The following is a 19,197-nucleotide window of genomic DNA, read 5'->3' as shown; positions in this document are numbered from 1 at the left end:
GCTTGCTTCATAAGTAGCTTCTGGGCATGCGTGGATGAAAAAACGTCTTAGAAAACGACGTTTTTTGCTACACACGGTCAATTTCTGTGAAGTAAAAAGTGCACTTTTGAAAAACGACACATAAAATTGAAGCATGCTTCAATTTTTTTTGGTCGTTTTTTACAAGACATAAAACGACGTTTTCCCCCACACACAGTCAATTAAAGTGACATTTTTAAAAACGTCATTTTTTTCCATCACATAAAGTGATGGTGTGTACGCGGCATTAGAGGGGAAGGAGGGCCCGGTTTAGAAGCCTAGAGGGGGGAAGGGTAAGGGCACGGGAACATTGACGCCGAATGGTCATAGGCGATCCAAGCTGGTTGGGGGGGCGAGTAGGAAAGGCATAAGACAATCATAGTTCCAAAACTTTCAGAAACTTAGCATTGATGTCTATGCGGATGCTAGACATCTATTCGTTAAGCATCAAGGCGGTCCTGTGGTCTCTTACCCCCTGGTAGGGAATAGATGGTTTCTTCCAAGCTTGGGCAATCGTTCATTTGGCTGACAAAAATAGGTAGGTAGTGAGCTCATGTTGGTAGGTGGATAGGCCCGGAAATTGGGCAGTGTAGCAGGGCAAGTTTGGTTTCTCTTTGTATGGGAGGTGGAATAGAGACAATAGGAGGCCATAAATTCGGGACCAGAAACAAATCAGTCTAGGGTACGTCCACTATGTGTCGACGACGTTACCCTGATGGCCACAGTCCCAGAAACAGCGGTCACTATAGGATAGATTGGCATGCAGTGTTGCCAACCTACCAGATTAAAATTTACTGACACAACACCCAAAATTTACTGGCACAGCCAAGTTTTTACTGACATTTGCAAAAGTTACAAAATTAGAGTTTTAAGCGCAAATTATAGTATTTAGGCTACTAACGAATACAATATGCAATAAGCAATATGATTTAAGGTCGATAATAAGGTAAAAAAACATATTTCTTATTTTATTTTTGATACAGTATGTAAGTAGCTCAGGGACAGCTCAAGAACAGGAAATTAGAATGTGCAGCACACACAGTGACACTGACAGCAGTGTGTAGAAGCACAGATGATGGTGAGACCTCCCCAACTCATCCCAGTGACAGTCTCTCTCCAAGCCTAGTGGTCCCTCCAGTCAGCACTGACAGTCCTAGTCCCAGCCTGCCTTGCTCCCATATCGTAGACCCACACACGAGGCTCTGGCTGCTACGGCTTGGCTCCATTGCACCATGACATCACACGACATTCTAAGGCATTGCCTGCGCCAGAGCCGCCCCATCACACTGTAGCAGGCACTTGGATGGTCTCAGTCAGCTCTGGACCAAGCCGAACATCACAGCCATATTTTTTACTGGCATCCCTTTATGTTTACTGGCAGAAATGTGCCTGTTTTTTTACTGGCTGCCAGTAAAAATACTTACAGTTGGCAACACTGCAATGCGGGCAGGGACCCAATACCTTATCAACAATACTTTCATTCTTGATGTTTGATATTATGGAATATATATGTACCAGATGTATACTGAAACTTTCTTATTGTTGTTCATATCCTATTCTCTTAAAGCGACTCTTTGCTACATGACAATTTTGTACTGTTTATAATTGAACAATTTCCAATAAAAATTTATAGGTAGATTCAGGTATGTTGGCGTAACTTTGCGGCGGCGTAGCTTAAGGAATTTAAGCTACGCCGCCGTACGTTAGCGAGGCAAGTACATGATTCACAATGTACTTGCCTGCTAAGTTACATCGGCGTAGCCTGAATCGGCGGGCGTAAGGGGCGCCTAATTCAAATGTGTTTGAGGGGGGCGTGTTTTATGTTAATGGCGCTTGACCTCACGTTTTTTACGTTTTATTTTTACTGCGCATGTGCCGGGCGCCTACATTTCCCAGTGTGCATTGCGGCTAAGTATGCCGCACGGGCCTATTGATTTTGACGTGGACGTAAACGACGTAAATCCCGAGTCACGGACGACTTACGCAAACGATGTAAAAATTCGAATTTTGACGCGGGAACGGCGGCCATACTTGACATTACTATTCCAATAGGGCCTAGCTCTAACTTTACGCGGCCTATCTCTTACGTAAACGGCATAAAAGTACTGCGTCGGCCGGGCGTACGTTCGTGAATCGGCGTATCTCCTCATTTACATATTCTACGCCGACCGCAATGGAAGCGACACCTAGCGGCCATCCAAAATATTGCAATCTAAGATAGGACGGCGCAAGCCGTCCTATCTTAGATATGTTTAAGCGTATCTCTGTTTGAGCATACGCTTAAACATAAGTCGGCGTAGATTCTGAGTTAGGACGGCTTATCTACTGATAAGTCGGCCTAACTCTTACTGAATCTACCTATTAATGTTAAAAAAAAAAGAAAATCACTTACTTTTAGATGGTCTTTTATTCCAAGGACGAGTCTCAGCCTCTTTATTATTTCAGATTGCTCCAATTGCTCTCCCTCATGCTTCTCTACATCAACTAGAGCAATAACTTTGGAAGCTGCTTTGTGTCCGAAGGTGATTTCAGTTTGGATTCTCTGTATGGGGGAATTTGTATGTCCTGTAGACACAATAACAGCGATCACAAAACTGTACAGAAATTTCACCTGCATGCAATAAGTATACTACAGAGCCCACATGAAAACTTTACCTGGTCCTACTGTCAGCTTAGTCTCATGAGTGCCCAACGCTTGATAGAACAAGGAATGTCTTTTGCTTGCTGCATTATGTGACTTGTGATGAAGGCAAACTTTGACTGGGAGTTTGGGAATTCCAAGACAATAATGGAATTGGTAGACAATTTTATGCACTACTCCTTTCAAATATTGTGACTTCTTGGCAAGATCCAGATATTTCTTGCTTCCAACCTCTGATAAAGATTCCTAAAAAAAAACACAAAAAAAAAAAAACAAGATGGTGAAATGATTATAAGAAACACTTGGAAGATGCCACCTCCCAGGGTACATAGAGTCCTATGTTGGTTACCACGGAGCTAGCTGCTTCTGTGGATGCCTTTCCTGATGATTGAAAGTGCTTCTTCAGGATGTTCTGGTTGTCTGATGCTGGCACAAGCTGTATCCTCTTACTTGCATCCAAGTTTTCAACATTTCTTGAAACAGCGTGTGTTTGGCCACTAGAAAAATGAATTGAAACAAGGTCAATCACAAGATGACATACACAATGCTGGAACCAGAGGCGTAGCTTGAAGCTTGTGGGCCCCGATGCAAAAGTTGACCTGGCCCCTGGGCTGTTCTCACCCTGTGCTCCTCTCCATTCAGGAAATGGCTCACAGCTTGTCCCTAGCCAATGAGAACGGAAGGGTGTAGACTGTGGAAGGCAAAGTGGAAGCCCAGTAGTGGAGCGTGGCTGCGGGGCCCTTGGGCAGATCGGAGCTGGACTTTGTGGAGGATATGATAATATGACAGGGAGGCTGCTGGGGCCCACCTGGAGCTAGGGGAGGGGTTGCGATTGTGACCCCTGCAACCCCTTATGCTACTCCCTTGGCTGGAACTCATAGTTTCCCTTTCAAGCTGAAAGCTCATATCCCCCTACAAAAAGCTGCCTTTATTAATGTCCTATTATTCTGTCCCAAACTAAAAAGTTTTGTGCGGGTCTCTGTTATATACTGATGTCATCAGCTATAGTCTCACTGAATACTGCATTGATTAATAATGGTCAAGGGAATGAAGACTTCAAAAATGTCATAGTTAAATTAACAGTACCTTATTTGAATAAGATCTTGTTCTTGCTGGGGTGGCTGCGATTCAATCTTAATATTATTCTCCTTTAGGTTTACAATAATATCTACTTTCACAGGGGTGTTTACAAGACCTTTGCCATGGAACTCCAACCCATGCTGCATCAATGGCGTGTTTACTCCCATGGTGGCTACCACATGTACTAATGCGCTGTGGGAAACATAATAGACATGGTACATTAATGAATCATCAGTCTTTGAAACATAGTTTGCTTCTCTCACAAACAACTTTATTGGCAAGTAAACAATGTACATTGTTAGCACAAAGTTTGTTTCATACCTTGGGTTGATGTTTGCAGTGATGTGCACCTCAGATTGAAGCAGCTGACTGATGCTAGAGTCTGGTGAGAAGGGTGGGGTCACCGTAACAGCAACTGTACAAAAGAATAAAATATATTAAAATCAACAAATAACTGAATACATGAAAGAACAAATAAGGGTGTATGTCCTATTAAAAGATTACATATTTGTCCTGCAATGGACTCACATAACAGAGGGGGTTCCCCATAATGTTATACATCTAAATACACGTTTTATTTAATTAAAATTGCACTTACATACAGAAAAAAATGATACCGCATGTATGACAGAACAACGGGGGCGCAGTTCCCGTGTGACTTCTAGTTTCAGCTCTCAATCAGTCACTTGGCTCCGCCCAACACGTGTCGTCATGGCCACGTGACTTCCCCAGGGATACCCAACCATATATTTGAGATCATCTTAAAGTGGCAATAGGAGGAGGCTTTCAAGGGAGACCTCATCTGAGAGGAACTATAAAGTAGACCCTTAGTGGGGAAAGCAAAATTTGACCTAGCGCATGACAGGTCCACCATTTGAGGTGAGCGCATAAGTGAACATTGGTGGGAATCACTGTTTATGTACTTAAAACAAAAAAAAAATTTTTTTTTAAAGAGATGGAATATTGGAAGATTTTTGGGGGAAGCAAGAATTTTTGGTCATTCTTCACCAGGAGACTGTGATTGTATATAGAAGAGACATTTATATATAGCCATGCACTGGCACAATCGCACATTGAGTTTATGATGCATATCTGATTTATGGATATTGAGTGATATTTTTGCACGCTAATTGTATTTCACGTTTAGAGTTAGTGTTATTGGAAGGGCATCAATATTGTCTATTGTTTTTATTTATTTAATTATTTGGATGTATTTGTAGCTAATTAGGTAGGTGCAGCAGTGTTACTCTTAATATTATTTATACATAGGCTCTAGGAACACATTTATACTGTTTGCAGCCCCCTGTATATGACATAATTGGATTAGAGGTAGCGCAGGATAGACTATTTATATACACAATATTATAACGATATCCAATTCTGGAACTAAAAAGTCCAAATGATAAAACAGCGCTATATACACAATATTGACAAAAGTATTGGGACACCTGCCTTTACACGCACATGAACTTTAATGCATCCTAGTCTTAGTCTGTAGGGTTCAATATTGAGTTTGCAGCTATAACAACTTCAACTCTTCTGGGAAGACTGTCCACAAGGTTTAGGAGTGTGTCTATGAGTGAGGTCAGGCACTGATGTTGGAGTTGAAGGCCTGGCTCGAAGTCTCCGCTCTAATTCATCCCAAAGGTGTTCTATCAGGTTGAGGTCAGGACTCTGTGCAGGCCAGTCAAGTTTCTCCACCCCAAACCTGCTCACCCATGTCTTTATGAATCTTTCTTTGTGCACTGGTGTGCAGTCATGTTGGAACAGGAAGGGGGTATCCCCAAACAAAGTTGGGCGCATGAAATTGTCCAAATTGTATTGGAATTGTGACGCCTTACGAGTTTCCTTGACCGGAACTAAGGGGCCAAGCCCAACCCCTAAAGAACAACCCCACACCATAATCCCTCCTCCACAAAATGATTTTCACCAGTGCACAAAGCAAGGTCCATAAAGACATGGATGAGCGACTTTGGGGTGGAGGAACCTGACTGGCCTGCACCTTGTGTACAGCCTTTATAGAAGAGTTGACGCTGTTATAGCTGCAAAGGGTGGGCCAACTCAATATTGAACCCTACAGACTCAGGCCACGTACACATGGTCGGACAAAACCGATGAGAATGGACCGAGGTTCAGTTTCATCGGTCCAAACCGACCGTGTGTACAGCCCATCGGTCTGTTGTCCCTCGGTCCAAAATTTTAAAACATGCTTTAAAATCGAACCGATGGACCGCTGACCGATCAGTCCAAACCGATGGTTAGTACACAAAAGCATCGGTTCAAAACCCGCGCATGCTCAGAATCAAGTCGACGCATTCTTGGAAGCATTGAACTTCGTTTTTTTCAGCACGTCGTTGTGTTTTACGTCACCACGTTCTGACACGATCAGATTTTGAACTGATGGTGTGTACACACATCAGACCATCAGGCCACTTCAGCGGTGGACTGATGAAAACGGTCCGTCGGACCATTCTCATCAGATGAACCGGTTGTGTGTACAGGGCCTAAGACTGGGATGCCATTAAAGTTCATGTGCGTGTAAAGGCAGGTGTCTCAATACTTTTGACAATACAGTGTATTTTTCTTTCACTGTCCTGTCAGCAGGCTGGGGCTGGAGTATACTTGAACAACAAGCTCCTGGGTAATTCAACCTACCAGTGTTAACACAATTTAAATGATCAGCTCTAGGAAGACTGTTCCTTTATCATATCACACATTACATGATAATTTCCAAATGGAAAAAAAAATATCAGGTGTACGTACGATTGATTGGGGCATTTCCCACAAGCATGGTGTGCCAGCTGAACTCCATTGGCAAACCAACAGTGCTGGGTATAATATGGCGAGCCTCAGTAGCCATGATCGCTCGAGCGTAATGGCCGACCATTCCATTCATAAGCTTGTTGATGATGTTCTTGATGGTAGCATGCCTTTCTGCTGGCTCGTTTATTGCCTACATCGAATTAAACAAAACGATTTGTATGTTAAAAGAGACAACAGGTAAAAGATAGGTAGATTTTATATTTCTGAACCTGAGGCAGTTCTTACCTGAGTGATAGTCTGGATGGTGTTTTTGCTGATATCACTGAATGAAAGCTCCTGGCTGTAGGTCTTGAGGTACATAGAAAGCATTGGCATCTGCAAAGGTTGTGCCCTGAATCCCTTTAACTGCCAAAAAAAAGTACAAAGGTGCAAGTTGATTTATTGCGAAACATTTAGAAATGTTGGAACTAGGGAGAGGAAAAAACACACAAAACTTTTGGTTCCACGAGATACAATGTCTACCTGGAGTTTATATGTTGTTACCATGTTTGTGTGGGTTTCTAGATGCTCTGGTTTCCCTCTACAAGTATTCAGGTGTCCTGCGGGAACGCGTGGGAACGCAGGATTAGAGCAGCCGAGAGCAGCCGAGCCGCCCGAGCCGATTCTTCACTAAGCGGCGATGCCCAGCTCGAGTCACTGTCAGGGGCAGGCGAACCTTAGTAATCCTTTATGTTACTGGCCGCTTCCTGTATATAGATTCATCGGGTAGTGTGCGGGTATTCCGTCACTTTCTCGATGCCGCAATGTCTCCTGGGAGCTTTTGTCATTCTTCCCACGAGACATTGCGGAGGTCTGCCGCGAGTTATCGCGGGATTTAGAAAGAACTTGCGGTTTAGTAATTATGCATATGGCCCCATACACACGAGAGGATTTATCCGCGAATACGGTCCAGCGGACCGTTTCCGTGGATAAATCCTCTTGAGGATTTGCGAGGATTTCTATGCGATGGCGTGTACTCACCATCGCATTGAAATCCGCGCCGAAATCCTCTGGCGATGACGTGTCGCGCCGTCGCCGCGATTATGACGCGGCGACATGCGCGACGCTGTCATATAAGGAATTCCACGCATGCGTCGAATCATTACGACGCATGCGGGGGATCCCTTCGGACAGATGGATCCGGTGAGTCTATACAGACCAGCGGATCCATCCGTTGGGATGGATTCCAGCGGATAGATTTGTTTAGCATGTCAGCAAATATTCGATCTGCTGGAATCCATCCCAGGGGAGAAATATCCGCGGAAAAAGATCCGCTGGAGTGTACACACCATAGGATCTATCCGCTGAAACCCATTCGCTGGGATTTTTCAGCGGATGGATTCTATCGTGTGTATGGGGCCTTAGAGTGTATCATTTTATTTTTTTGGGTGGGGGAGTGGATCTTGGGTGGGAGTTCCCACACTTTTTCCCCCAGGACTTGACCCCTGGGTGTAGTCATTAATTGTAGTCAAAGTGGTTTTGTGTCTGTATTAATGTAGTAGGTACAGTGCCGGTTCTACCACTAGGCAACCGCCTAGGGCGCACTGCTGCCTAGGGGGCGCCCGGCCACTGGTTTCCCTCTGCATCTGCATGATCTGAAGGTTGCAGCATGTAATTACCGTATTTATCAGCATATAACACGCACAGGCATTTAACACGCACCCTAACTTTAAGGCTGCATTCACATCTCGGCGTACAAAATCGCGGCGTTTTGTCCCGCGAATTGCGGCGAAAAATAGCGGCGTTTTGTACCGCGATTCGCGGCGACAAAAAACGCCGTGATTGTGAATGCAGCCTTCACCCCCTCTATGGAGATGGTTCACATCTCCTATGCCGAACGCCGAAAGCCGCCTGAAGAAAAGGTCCGGGACTTTTTTTCAGGCGGCAGGCGTACGGCGTTCGGCGTTGGGCGTGGAGATGTGAACCATCTCCATAGAGGTGCATGCTAAATCATCCCTCAGGCGTCTCAGGGGCGGCTGCGGCGTCGCACTACAGGCGTATATACGCCTAGGTGTGAATAGGGACTAAGATGGAAATTTCAGGAAAAAAACTATCCACGGCCCCCTGCGTATAACACGCAGGCACAGTTTACCCTCTATTTTCAGGGTAAAAAAGTGAGTGTTATACGCCAATAAATACAGTAACTCATTCTCAGGCAGCTGGTCTCATTTGATTGGGCTGATCATGTGAAAAGGGCCCAAGACTGCTTTCACACTGATGTGCTGTGGTTTACCCACAACGCGGGTGCAGCGTAGTGCACCTGCGTCTATCCTGCGGGTTAGCTGAACTTTGCCATAGACTTCACCTGCAGCAAAAGCCAGCGCTGTAGAGGAAGCATCAGCTTATGGGGCTCTACTCCACAGCCACTTTCTTCCTCTACCACCAGCTTTATTCACAACACTGATGCTGTGGTATGGCGGGTTGGCAACCTGCGATCTGGGCTTGCCAACCCACCATTCCAGAGCATGAGGTCGAGAGCCACATCAGAGGGCCCCAGTGGCCCCAGGCCACTGGTTGGCCACCCCTGGCCTAGGGCGTCAAAAGTCCTTGCACCAGCCCTGAGTAGGTTCATCTAATGTAAGCCCAGTGTAGAGCTGCTCCTGGTCACATGTGGTCAGGAGGAGTAACAATCATAACTTCTCCTTCTTCTCGGACCCCACTTGGCTTATAAAATTTATAAATACAGTATATAAATGAAACCCCGATTTTTTGTTACAAATCAGCACCTTGAAAATTAAAAAGAACAGCTGAAGTTTTTTGTTAGAAAATGGGGGTGGTGGTGGGTGGAAGGTTTGTTTTTTTCTAGAACCTTGAGATTTAAAGCGATACTATGTTATACTTACCTCCACTGTGCAGTTCGTTTTGCACAGAGTGGCCCCGAACGTCCTCTTCTGGGGTCCCAAGGCGGCTGTCTCAGCTCCTCCCCTCAATAGATAGCCCCCTCTGGGAAGCTCTCTCCCGAGGGGGTTACATTGCAGGCGCGCTCCCGTGTGATACAGTCGGCGGCCATAACCGCTGAGAGTATCACTCGGCCCCTCCCCGGCACGCCGCGTCATTGATTTGATTGAAAGCAGCGGGAGCCAATGGCTTCCCTGCTATCTATCATCCAATGAAGAGCAGACTAGAGCTCGGTGAAAGCCGTGTGATACAGACGGCGGCCATAAACGCTGAGTGCATCACTCGGCCCCCGCCCCCGGCACGCCACGTCATTGATTTGATTGACAGCAGCGGAAGCCAATGGCTCCGCTGCTATCCATAATCCAATGAAGAGCCGACTAGAGCTCGTTGAAAGCAACGCGGGATCGCGCCCACGGGGATTCGGGACTCAGGTAAGTAAAACGGGGGCTCGGAGGGGCCGGTGACTGCAGAGGATGCATTAAGGTGAAAAAACGCAAAGCTTTACAACCCCTTTAAGCTACATCTTTTACTAGATTGTAAGCTCCTTCGAGGCAGGAACTTTTGTAAACCACTTTAATAAACTCTGTATATCACTTTGGAATAGGCTGGTGTGAATTAAAAGAATAAAGTAAGCCAGTCTCACCAATTTCACAATCTGGGCGATCTTCTTATATACTGGCAATTGCTTAAACTGAATATCTTGACGTCTCAGGATCTGAGTAAGTCCTTCAGCTCTTATACCAATCTGTGGACAGTAGAAACAAATGTAAAAAAACATTGTCATTCACAAATCTAGTTAATCTCGTGTGAACTGAAGTTTGAGCACCTTTCTTAATGTTGTTTTCACTGTGTATTGTAAAATTAAAATTACACAGTACTTGCCTTTAACACATTGAATTATTGTATGTGTAAGCATGAACTGCTTAACAAAGCTTTAGCTGCGCTGTCAATTAACTACTTTCCTTCATCTGGTGGTATAATTATAATCTATTAGCTAGATTCAGATAGACCGGCTTTTTGAGGCGGCGTAGCGTATCGCATATACGCTACGCCGCCGTAAGTCAGAGAGGCAAGTGCTGTATTCACAAAGCACTTGCCTCCTAAGTTACAGCGGCGTAGCGTAAATGGGCTGGCCTAAGCGCGCCTAATTCAAATGTGGAACAGGGGGGCGTGTTTTATGTAAATGATTCGTGACCTGACGTGATTGACATTTTTAACGAATGGCGCATGCGCCGTCCGTGGACATATCCCAGTGTGCATTGCTCCAAAGTACGCCGCAAGGACGTATTGGTTTCGACGTGAACGTAAATTACGTCCAGCCCCATTCACGGACAACTTACGCAAACGACGTAAAATGTTCAAATTTCGACGCGGGAACGACGGCCATACTTAACATTGGCTAGGCCAGCTATTTGTTCGACTAACTTTACGCCGGAAAAAGCCTTACGTAAACGACGTAAAAAAATGCGCCGGGCGCACGTACGTTTCTGAATCGGCGTATCTAGTTCATTTGCATATTCTACATCGAAATCAACGTAAGCGCCACCTAGTGGCCAGCGTAAATATGCACCCTAAGATACGACGGCGTAGGAGACTTACGCCACTCGTATCTTAGCCTAATTTAAGCATATCTGGTTTCCAGAATATGCTTAAATTTACGACGGCGTAGATTCAGAGTTACGACGGCGTATCTACTGATACGCCGGTGTAACTGTCTCTGAATCTAGCTATATATCAGTACTTTCTTCTGCATGAGTCCACTACTGGGTTGATTTATTAAAGGTGGAGATAATCTTCACTTAATAAATGATAGTTGTGTTCACTTTGAAAACCCAATCGTGTGCAAAAACAACGGAATTTGCTTTTCACATAATTAGATAATTGAAGGGAACACAGCCTTGATTTTCTAAGTAAAAAATCTCTCCTCTTTCAATACTGTCTATCAACTCCTTTTTGTCATAGTTTGATAATCTATATACACTAAATTGTCAAAAGTATTGGGACACCTGCCTTTACATGCAAATGAAATTTAATGACATCCCAGTCTTAGTCTGTAGGGTTCAATATTGAGTTGGCCCACCCTTTGCAGCTATAACAGCTTCAACTCTTCTGGGAAGGCTGTCCACAAGGTTTATGGGTGTGTCTATGGGAATGTTCGACCATTCTTCCAGAAGAGCATTTGTGAGGTCAGGCACTAATTTGGATGAGAAGGCCTGTCTCACAGTCTCTGCTCTAATTCATCCCAAAGGTATTCTATCGGGTTGAGGTGCAGGCCAGTCAAGTTCCTCCACCCCAAACTCGCTCATCTGCACTATATTGACAAAAGTATTGGGCCACCCCTCCAAATCATTTGTTGGATGGGGATTATGGTGTGGGGTTGGGCTTAGCCCCTTAGTTCCAGAGAAGGGAACTCTTAAGGGGTCAGTATTCCAAGACATTTTGGACAATTTCATGGGGATGGTCCCTTCCTGTTCCAACATGACTGCGCACCAGTATACAAAGCAAGGTCCATAAAGACGTGGATGAGCGAGTTTGGTGTGGGGTCCTGACCTCAACACCTTTGTAATGAATTAGAGCGGAGACCACGAGCCAGGCCTTCCCATTCAACATCAGTGCCTGACCTCACAAATGTGCTTCTGGAAGAATGGTCAAACATTCCCATGAACACACTTCTTGTGGACAGCCTTCCCAGAAGAGTTAAAGCTGTCCAACTCAATATTGAACCCTACGGACTAAGTCTGGGATACCATTAAAATGAATGTGCATGTAAAGGCAGGTGTCCCAATACTTTCGGCAATATAGTGTATGTAAGTATAATACAACTTATAAGTATAGACAACTATACAGTATCACATCCCTTGTTCAGGATTCTAAGTGGATTTTACTGTAACTAATTTAATTTGTTTGACTGGGAAATATTAAATCCCCCCCCCCCATTGATGGGCGTGGCTATTGCAAACTTATTGTGGTTGATTTCCTAAAGGAGTAGAACATTCTCACTCACTTTGGAAGTGAATTTTCACTTAGCTTGCTGTGCTAAATAATCAAATCATGTGCAAAGAAATTTATTATTTTCTTTCCTTGCATGTGATTGGGTATTCTTTAAAAAGTGATTTTTTTCAACATATTCACTTGCAAGGTTAATTAATGTGTTCAACTTTTTTAATAAATTAACCTCATTATCTAATGTTCACATTTGGAAAACAGTTAAAGTATGGAAGAATATAGAACACAAATGTAGCCATACCTCTGCTACGTCAACCTCGGAATTTCCAACATAGGACCGCAGTTTCATAATCACGAATGTAGGTAACAAGGTGTATGGACTGTTAATCATATGGACTTTTGCATTAAATCCAGCCATGAGGGAATCTATCATAGAAAGAACATTTTTTGGTATCTGAGCAATTATTATGTATTAAGCACAAGCAGTTAGTGCTCTCTATTTACTGTCATACTTACATTTAAATAGGTCAACATGAAACATCTTGCTGTAGCCATATCCGAGATTATCCATGTTTGGGTTGAAGAGCTTCACTGCAACATTACAAGCAGCAGCCCTAGTGGAAGGACGTCTGATTAGTTATAAAAAATTCATCCCTAACAAATATCTTTAAATATAAATTGAAGGCCATATATTAGCATGCATTTCTTTTTTGACACTGAGACCCTTTTAGAATCCTCCAAATGTTGGTACTTACAGAGGTTCCAATTGGGGAATTGTGCTCCTAGCTGAGGATTTTAATTGAGAAAAGACATAGCTGGCAAGCTGTTGGTTGACTTGGCTTTCTCCTACGGCCACGTTTGCTATGTTGAGAATCATGGCGGGACTGGGTTTGGTTTCAAATAAGACTAAAGAAGCCACCATCCTCACTTCTGTGCGAACGTCACGATTCATGTAGACTTTCATGAGGATTTCTTGCACCTAAAAAGACAGTATAGATACAAGTTATGGTGAAAAGAGACTAAAGGAATCAAAAAGCTTTCTAACCAAATCAGTGCATGACACAGTAAAACCTTTGTAAAACAGAATTCTTATCTGGAGACTGAAGACCTATACCACAAGGTTAAATTCAAAAAACAACGTTTATTGCTTGAGTTTAGTAGCCAACGTGTTTCAGGTGCCCGAAATTGTGCCCTTCATCAACAGAATAAAAAATGTAGCTTTGAAATCCAGGGGTGTCTGGTGATTTAGCTGGTGTGTGTGTGCAGGGCCGCCATCAGGGGGGTACAGGCATTACATATGTAAGGGGCCGGAATGTACCCAGCCCCCCCCCCCAGTAATCAGGAGAGATGAGATGTGAAATGACACACTTTTTCGACAGCACCAGCCCCCCGCCGCCCCCCCCCGGTTCTTTGCTCGCAGCAGGAGACAGAGGAGGTGAGTTGACACTTTCACATACTCGGCAGAACCCCCGCCTTCCACCCCGGTTCTCTGCTCGCAGTAGGAGGCAGAAGAGGTGAGTTGACACTTTCACATATTCGGCAACACCCCCCCCCCCGGTTCTCTGCTCCAGGGGGCCCATACCTAAAGCTGTGTAAGGGTCCCCAAAATTTCTGATGGCAGCCCTGTGTGTGTGCCTATCGCAACACAGCGCCATTCAGTTGCTGGTTTCAGAAACAAAGGGTATTCATATGTCTCATTCCATCACGTGTCTAAAAAAATAAGTGGATTATTTCAACATTTTAAAACCTAAAAAGAAAGTCCACCTACTTTGCCTGGATCCCGTCTGCCGATGTTCCTCAAAGCCATGACCGCATCAACCTGGATCCTGACTGAAAGATGAGCACCACTGGAAGAAATACCTGGCAGGAATTTTTGGATACGTTTGAGGCTTTGAGGCCGACCAGCATTACCCAGAGCTTTCAAAGCCAAAGACATGTCTGCTTCGTGGCCCTTGCTGAGGGCATCAGCGGCCAAATCATGGAGGGTCTAAAAGAGGAAAAACAGCCTTGTAATAACAGCATTGTTATATTGGAGACTTAGTCGTTGAGTTCCTAAGGTTTTCTTTATCTGCCCTTGCAGCCTGGGTTACAAAGTAAGCTAATTAAAGAAAAACTCTGCTCCTCATAGCCTAATGAGGGATTCTGATTACTGTGAAAGTGTATGTATAAATATGGCAGTGACTGTTTACCATAGAATGGAACAGCACAGCTGGTGTCCAAGGAATCTATGTCCTTTGAAAGGTATATATTGTGATATTGTGATACTAGCCCATCACTACTCTACTACATACTAATAACACTATAGTAAAAGAAAGGGGCTGAATATAGCTACACTTTAAGTTACCTTTGACCCATTTAGTGATATTAGACATTTTCTAACTCATGTCTAAAGGTTATGGTCTTTTTCATATTGGGCCAAGGCTGGGACGAGGAGGGCCCAACTTCCCCAGTCATGGTGTATTTATGTGATGAAAAAAATTAGGCTGGGAACTTGTTGGTGCTCTGGTCTTTGGCAGCGTCACTCCTGCTGCTGGAGGAAGGATTCTGCTCTCTATTTCCTGCAATACAGCCTACCATGGGTGGAAGACAGGAGTGAGAGGGGCACCTGCTAACAACAGACTGCATAAGTACCCTTATAAATATTATACATATGGAGCAAATGTGAGGACCCTTGTGCATATCATAGATACAAATATGATTTTCTACATAGAAAACAAAAAAAAATGTACTTCACTAGTCAAGAATAACTCACCTCCAGAGCAGACTCGGGGCAAGTAGACAGGTGAGCGCAGTATTTTTTGACCATTGTGCCATCGGCTAGGATTGTGAGTTTGCGAAGTGTCGGGTTTCTCTGGGTTCTGGCGTGTTTGATTAGCTCCTGGAAAAAAAGCAAACTGACCAATGAGAAGTCTAAATACTGTAGGACCATTGTCAAACTTGATCATGCAGAGATGGGACTGTTTAATATCCCATTATGTCACGCATAGGGTGACATTTCCAATGCATAAATAGTTACTACTGTAGTTTTTGATGCTCATATTATTATTATTGATTAAAAGACCTGAAACCAGAGTAAAAGTTTCTGAGTGGCTTGTCAGCCCACTGAGAACATGCATGTGGCTACTGATCTCATCGGTATGCAATTAAGGGAACATGACATACTAAAGCAACATTTACAAGCCTAAAATCTGTTTAGCTACATGGCATCTTGAGACTTGAAGATAGAGCCCAGATAGCAAGCAATTGGCCTGCAAGTTTGAAAGAGACTTGCTAAGCTATTGCTAGACTTGTTGCACAATTGCATAACTCCAGACCAACTTTTTTGCAAACATTCTGCAAGTCTGCTGCAAGTTCTGGTTCAGTTATGTTGTGCAATAGTCCTCCCACCACAGGGGTCACTGTGGCTGAATTTTGAAAAGTGTCCACTAGAAATTTGTGGCAATTTATCATTGCTAAATGTTAACCCTGACAACAATACATACTTTGGAGATCTGTAAAGCCTGCTGGCTGCCTCTGGTCACTTGCAATGCAATGGGAATCAACACTATTGCTTCTGCATCAGTGATTTCGTTATTTTGAAAGATTTGCTGAATAAACTTCAGGCTGTTTGCAGTTCCGCCCATGCGAAGACCTTGCAGGAGCCAATTTCTGCAGGAGAGGAAACAACTGACTATAGTAAATCATAATAGACAAAGTGATTTAAGGTAGACAGAAGAAGTATTACAAAACGTAGGTATTTATAGTCAATAAACTATGTACAGCTGGGCTGGTGATAGGCCCTTGCACCCAGGGCATAAACCCCCTGCTATCTAGCTCAGTGTCTTAAGTTGGGCTAGTTACCATCACTACCATCACTGTCTTTACCCTGGGAATTAACATGGGATAAGATAGGAAATGGGGAAAAAGAAAGGAGCTTTGTTGGATTTAAAATCAATGATATATGAGAATTAGACAGGGCAATTGAATCCCTGATAATTGAGACATGGTGATATCCCCTACCTGATGATCACAGAGTAATGGTAAAATGCCTAAGGATAATACTGAACAGGTGGTCACAAGTTCTTTGGATAATATTGTCGTGTTATATACACCAGACAACCCGCAGGCCTTGTCTGGGATAACTATGTGTGTATTTCCCATGTTACATTTGGTTTGTACTTTAATGTTTCTTTATTTTTTTTGTGTGTTACTATAAAACAATAAAAATTTATATTTGAAAAAAAAAAACTCTGGTATATGCGATCTTGAGTCCTAAAGTAAATTTGTACCAGTACTTAGGTAAGCTCAATGATAACTATGAGGCACCATAAGGTGCCTGACCATTTTACTGTTGTAACAAAAAAGCCACCTTGCAGCATTAAAGGGCCCTCTGAGAATAAGCCACTTCCAGGATATGAAGCCAAAATGTCCACCCACTCTGGACCCCCTGCTGTGCCCCGCGGCTGCACATAGTGTGAACCAAGCCTAGGGGATAGGTTCACCTTTATTAACATGTTACATGTTACACCTGTATTTAGTGTATTTGGGTAGTTACTATGCAGCATCCTCACCCCCCATGACAGCAGGCAGAGTTTCTTCTCCCTGCACCACCTGTTACAGTTTGAAATCAGCACGGCTGTGCAGGGCTTAGCCCACACAGCTACATCATACATTCACATGGATCTGTGATTGAATACACTAGAAGTACCGTCCACCACCAAGGCACTTGTAGTATCAGTGGACTGTGAGCGTGCTGATCAGCATGCTCATAGTTCATTCACACTGCCTAAAGCTCAGAAACTCTCTGCCCATACAGGAGCCTGACATTGCACCTGCGATCCACTGATCATGGGTACAATGCTCTGTAGGCTCCTGTCATAAAATAATACAGTAAATAAACATTTATTTTTTTCTGCAAAAATGTGCATCTATTATTTTTTAAGAAAACATGAGCTTAGCCCAGGGCTGGACTGGGACAAAAATTTGGCCCTGGAATCCAGAACAGCCCACTATCATTTTGAGTGTCCCCATCAGCACCACCCTTACATCAGAGTGTCCCCCTTTACATCAGAGTGTCCCGCTTCACATCAGAGTCCCCCTTCGCATCAGATTGCCCCCGTCAGAGTACCACCCGCATCAGCGTGTCCCTATCAGAGTCCCCCTTGCATCAGAGTTTCCCCTATCAGGGTCCCCCTTGTATCAGAGTGTCCCCAATCAGAGTCCCCCTTGCATCAGAGCATCCTCTCTCCCACGTGTAGTCACAGCTCTCCAGAATGAAGACAGATTCTCGTTCCTCTCTCCAGTCATGTGACAAGTGATAAGGGGAAAGAGGAAGGAAAGTCTGCTGACTGTCTATCTCCCCCTGCAGGCTGGGAGGAGCAGAAAGCCTAATCCTCACTCCTTGGTGACTGTAATGAAATTGCGATCATTCCTGTCACTGATGATCGGCTCCAGGACTGCCTGACTGGCCCACCGGTAAACACTTGGTAGTCTCGGTGGCCAGTACATGCCTGGCTTAGCTTTTATACACTAGGAGCTATGATATAATGGGTAAGGAGCTTGCTGACCTGTGTCTTGGTTTTGCAGCAAGTTGCTTCCATATGGTGTGGAGAATCTCAGGAGAAGACTTGCGAATCAGCTGAATTAGTTGGGCGAATTTAATTGAGACATCCGGATGGATCTTTTCCTGGTTGTTTTGTACTATGTGTTCTACAATGTGCTCCATCTGATAGGAGTAAAGCACAGAATTGGTCAGATTAGTAAAGTGTGAATACCAGAACATAAGTTATGAAAACAATGATAATTCAGGTACATTTCATACTATATTATGTGAGTTTTGTTTAAAACCACTAGGCAAAGAAATGTTTTAGCATGTTACCTGAGCCTCAATGTTCTTGTTGCTAACAAGAACAAAAGGAATCTGGTATAATTCACCACCAAAAACGTAAAAGATATTTCCGCGGTTGTGTAACTGAATCTGAGGGAGCGTTTGTTGACTGTTTCTGGTTCCAACATAGGTCAGGACTTGCCTAAAAACAAAAAGACAATTTAGGTTGACTTTTAAAAAAAAAACAAGGCATAGAATGGCTACTTCCAGTTCCCACTGTATTATTAAAGGGATTTCCACTGTTAGTATGAAAGACAAAATTGGTCTCAATTAAATCTGGACAGCCTTTTGTGGGTCGAGACAGTGTACACCAAAGACGTTCTTAGGGTACAGCATCAATCCATCAACAAGAGGTTTTCCAAAGTCAGAACTGGGTCAGAATGAACAAGGTTAAACACATCTGAACACTTCATCAGGCTCCAAACTGCAAAGTTTTTACTGAAAGTGAAAAGTTCTCCACATGGGGGTCATACAGTTTAAAACTGATTTTCACTGTTAAATTGTTGTAATTACTAGGTTATTCCTGGTAGTCTCCTAATCGTAGTAGTTGTAAACAGATGTGAATTTGAAAGGCGATTAAGGATTTCTTTAATCATAAATACTCACTTGGTTTCCATTACGGCACCACCATTACGTTCCTGTAATGGACTGTAATTTATGATGTGCTGTAAGACAACCTCCTTGATAATATTGTCTCTCATCTTGATGGTGGATATTGCAGCATTACGTATACTCCTGTGCATCTAGATGAAGGAAAGAGAGGAAGTCAGTCATCAAAAAAGGAACTACCTACAAAAAAAACTTGTGAAAAGAAAATGTTAAGAAAGGTAGAGACCGTAGAGACCAATTAGCAGCCATCTTTTCATTTCTGCGGACACGAAATGAGGAATCTGATTGGTTATTATGAACAGCAACTGTACATTTAAATCTTGCTTTATCCCCATAG

At 43.7% G+C, this 19,197-nt stretch overlaps 1 protein-coding gene across 1 annotated transcript in view; it reads right to left on the bottom strand.

The window, feature by feature from the left end:
• LOC120945971 (vitellogenin-A2-like) overlaps positions 1 to 19,197 on the bottom strand; it is a 47,374-nt gene that overhangs the window by 17,789 nt on the left and 10,388 nt on the right. Inside the window, exons 6-22 of the mRNA XM_040360578.1 lie at positions 18,858 to 18,994; positions 18,243 to 18,393; positions 17,932 to 18,089; positions 15,868 to 16,033; positions 15,138 to 15,263; positions 14,154 to 14,372; positions 13,141 to 13,364; positions 12,902 to 12,999; positions 12,687 to 12,811; positions 10,083 to 10,184; positions 6,788 to 6,907; positions 6,503 to 6,692; positions 4,061 to 4,154; positions 3,746 to 3,931; positions 3,009 to 3,156; positions 2,674 to 2,905; positions 2,411 to 2,583 (exon numbers count right to left, since the gene is read on the bottom strand). Coding sequence (XP_040216512.1) covers positions 2,411 to 2,583; positions 2,674 to 2,905; positions 3,009 to 3,156; positions 3,746 to 3,931; positions 4,061 to 4,154; positions 6,503 to 6,692; positions 6,788 to 6,907; positions 10,083 to 10,184; positions 12,687 to 12,811; positions 12,902 to 12,999; positions 13,141 to 13,364; positions 14,154 to 14,372; positions 15,138 to 15,263; positions 15,868 to 16,033; positions 17,932 to 18,089; positions 18,243 to 18,393; positions 18,858 to 18,994 — 2,649 coding nt within the window. The remainder of the gene's footprint in view (positions 1 to 2,410; positions 2,584 to 2,673; positions 2,906 to 3,008; positions 3,157 to 3,745; positions 3,932 to 4,060; positions 4,155 to 6,502; positions 6,693 to 6,787; positions 6,908 to 10,082; positions 10,185 to 12,686; positions 12,812 to 12,901; positions 13,000 to 13,140; positions 13,365 to 14,153; positions 14,373 to 15,137; positions 15,264 to 15,867; positions 16,034 to 17,931; positions 18,090 to 18,242; positions 18,394 to 18,857; positions 18,995 to 19,197) is intronic.

Source organism: Rana temporaria, chromosome 7, assembly GCF_905171775.1.
Source record: "Rana temporaria chromosome 7, aRanTem1.1, whole genome shotgun sequence".
In the NCBI taxonomy this organism is placed as follows: domain Eukaryota; kingdom Metazoa; phylum Chordata; class Amphibia; order Anura; family Ranidae; genus Rana; species Rana temporaria.
This window is presented reverse-complemented; position numbering and strand designations above follow the sequence as displayed.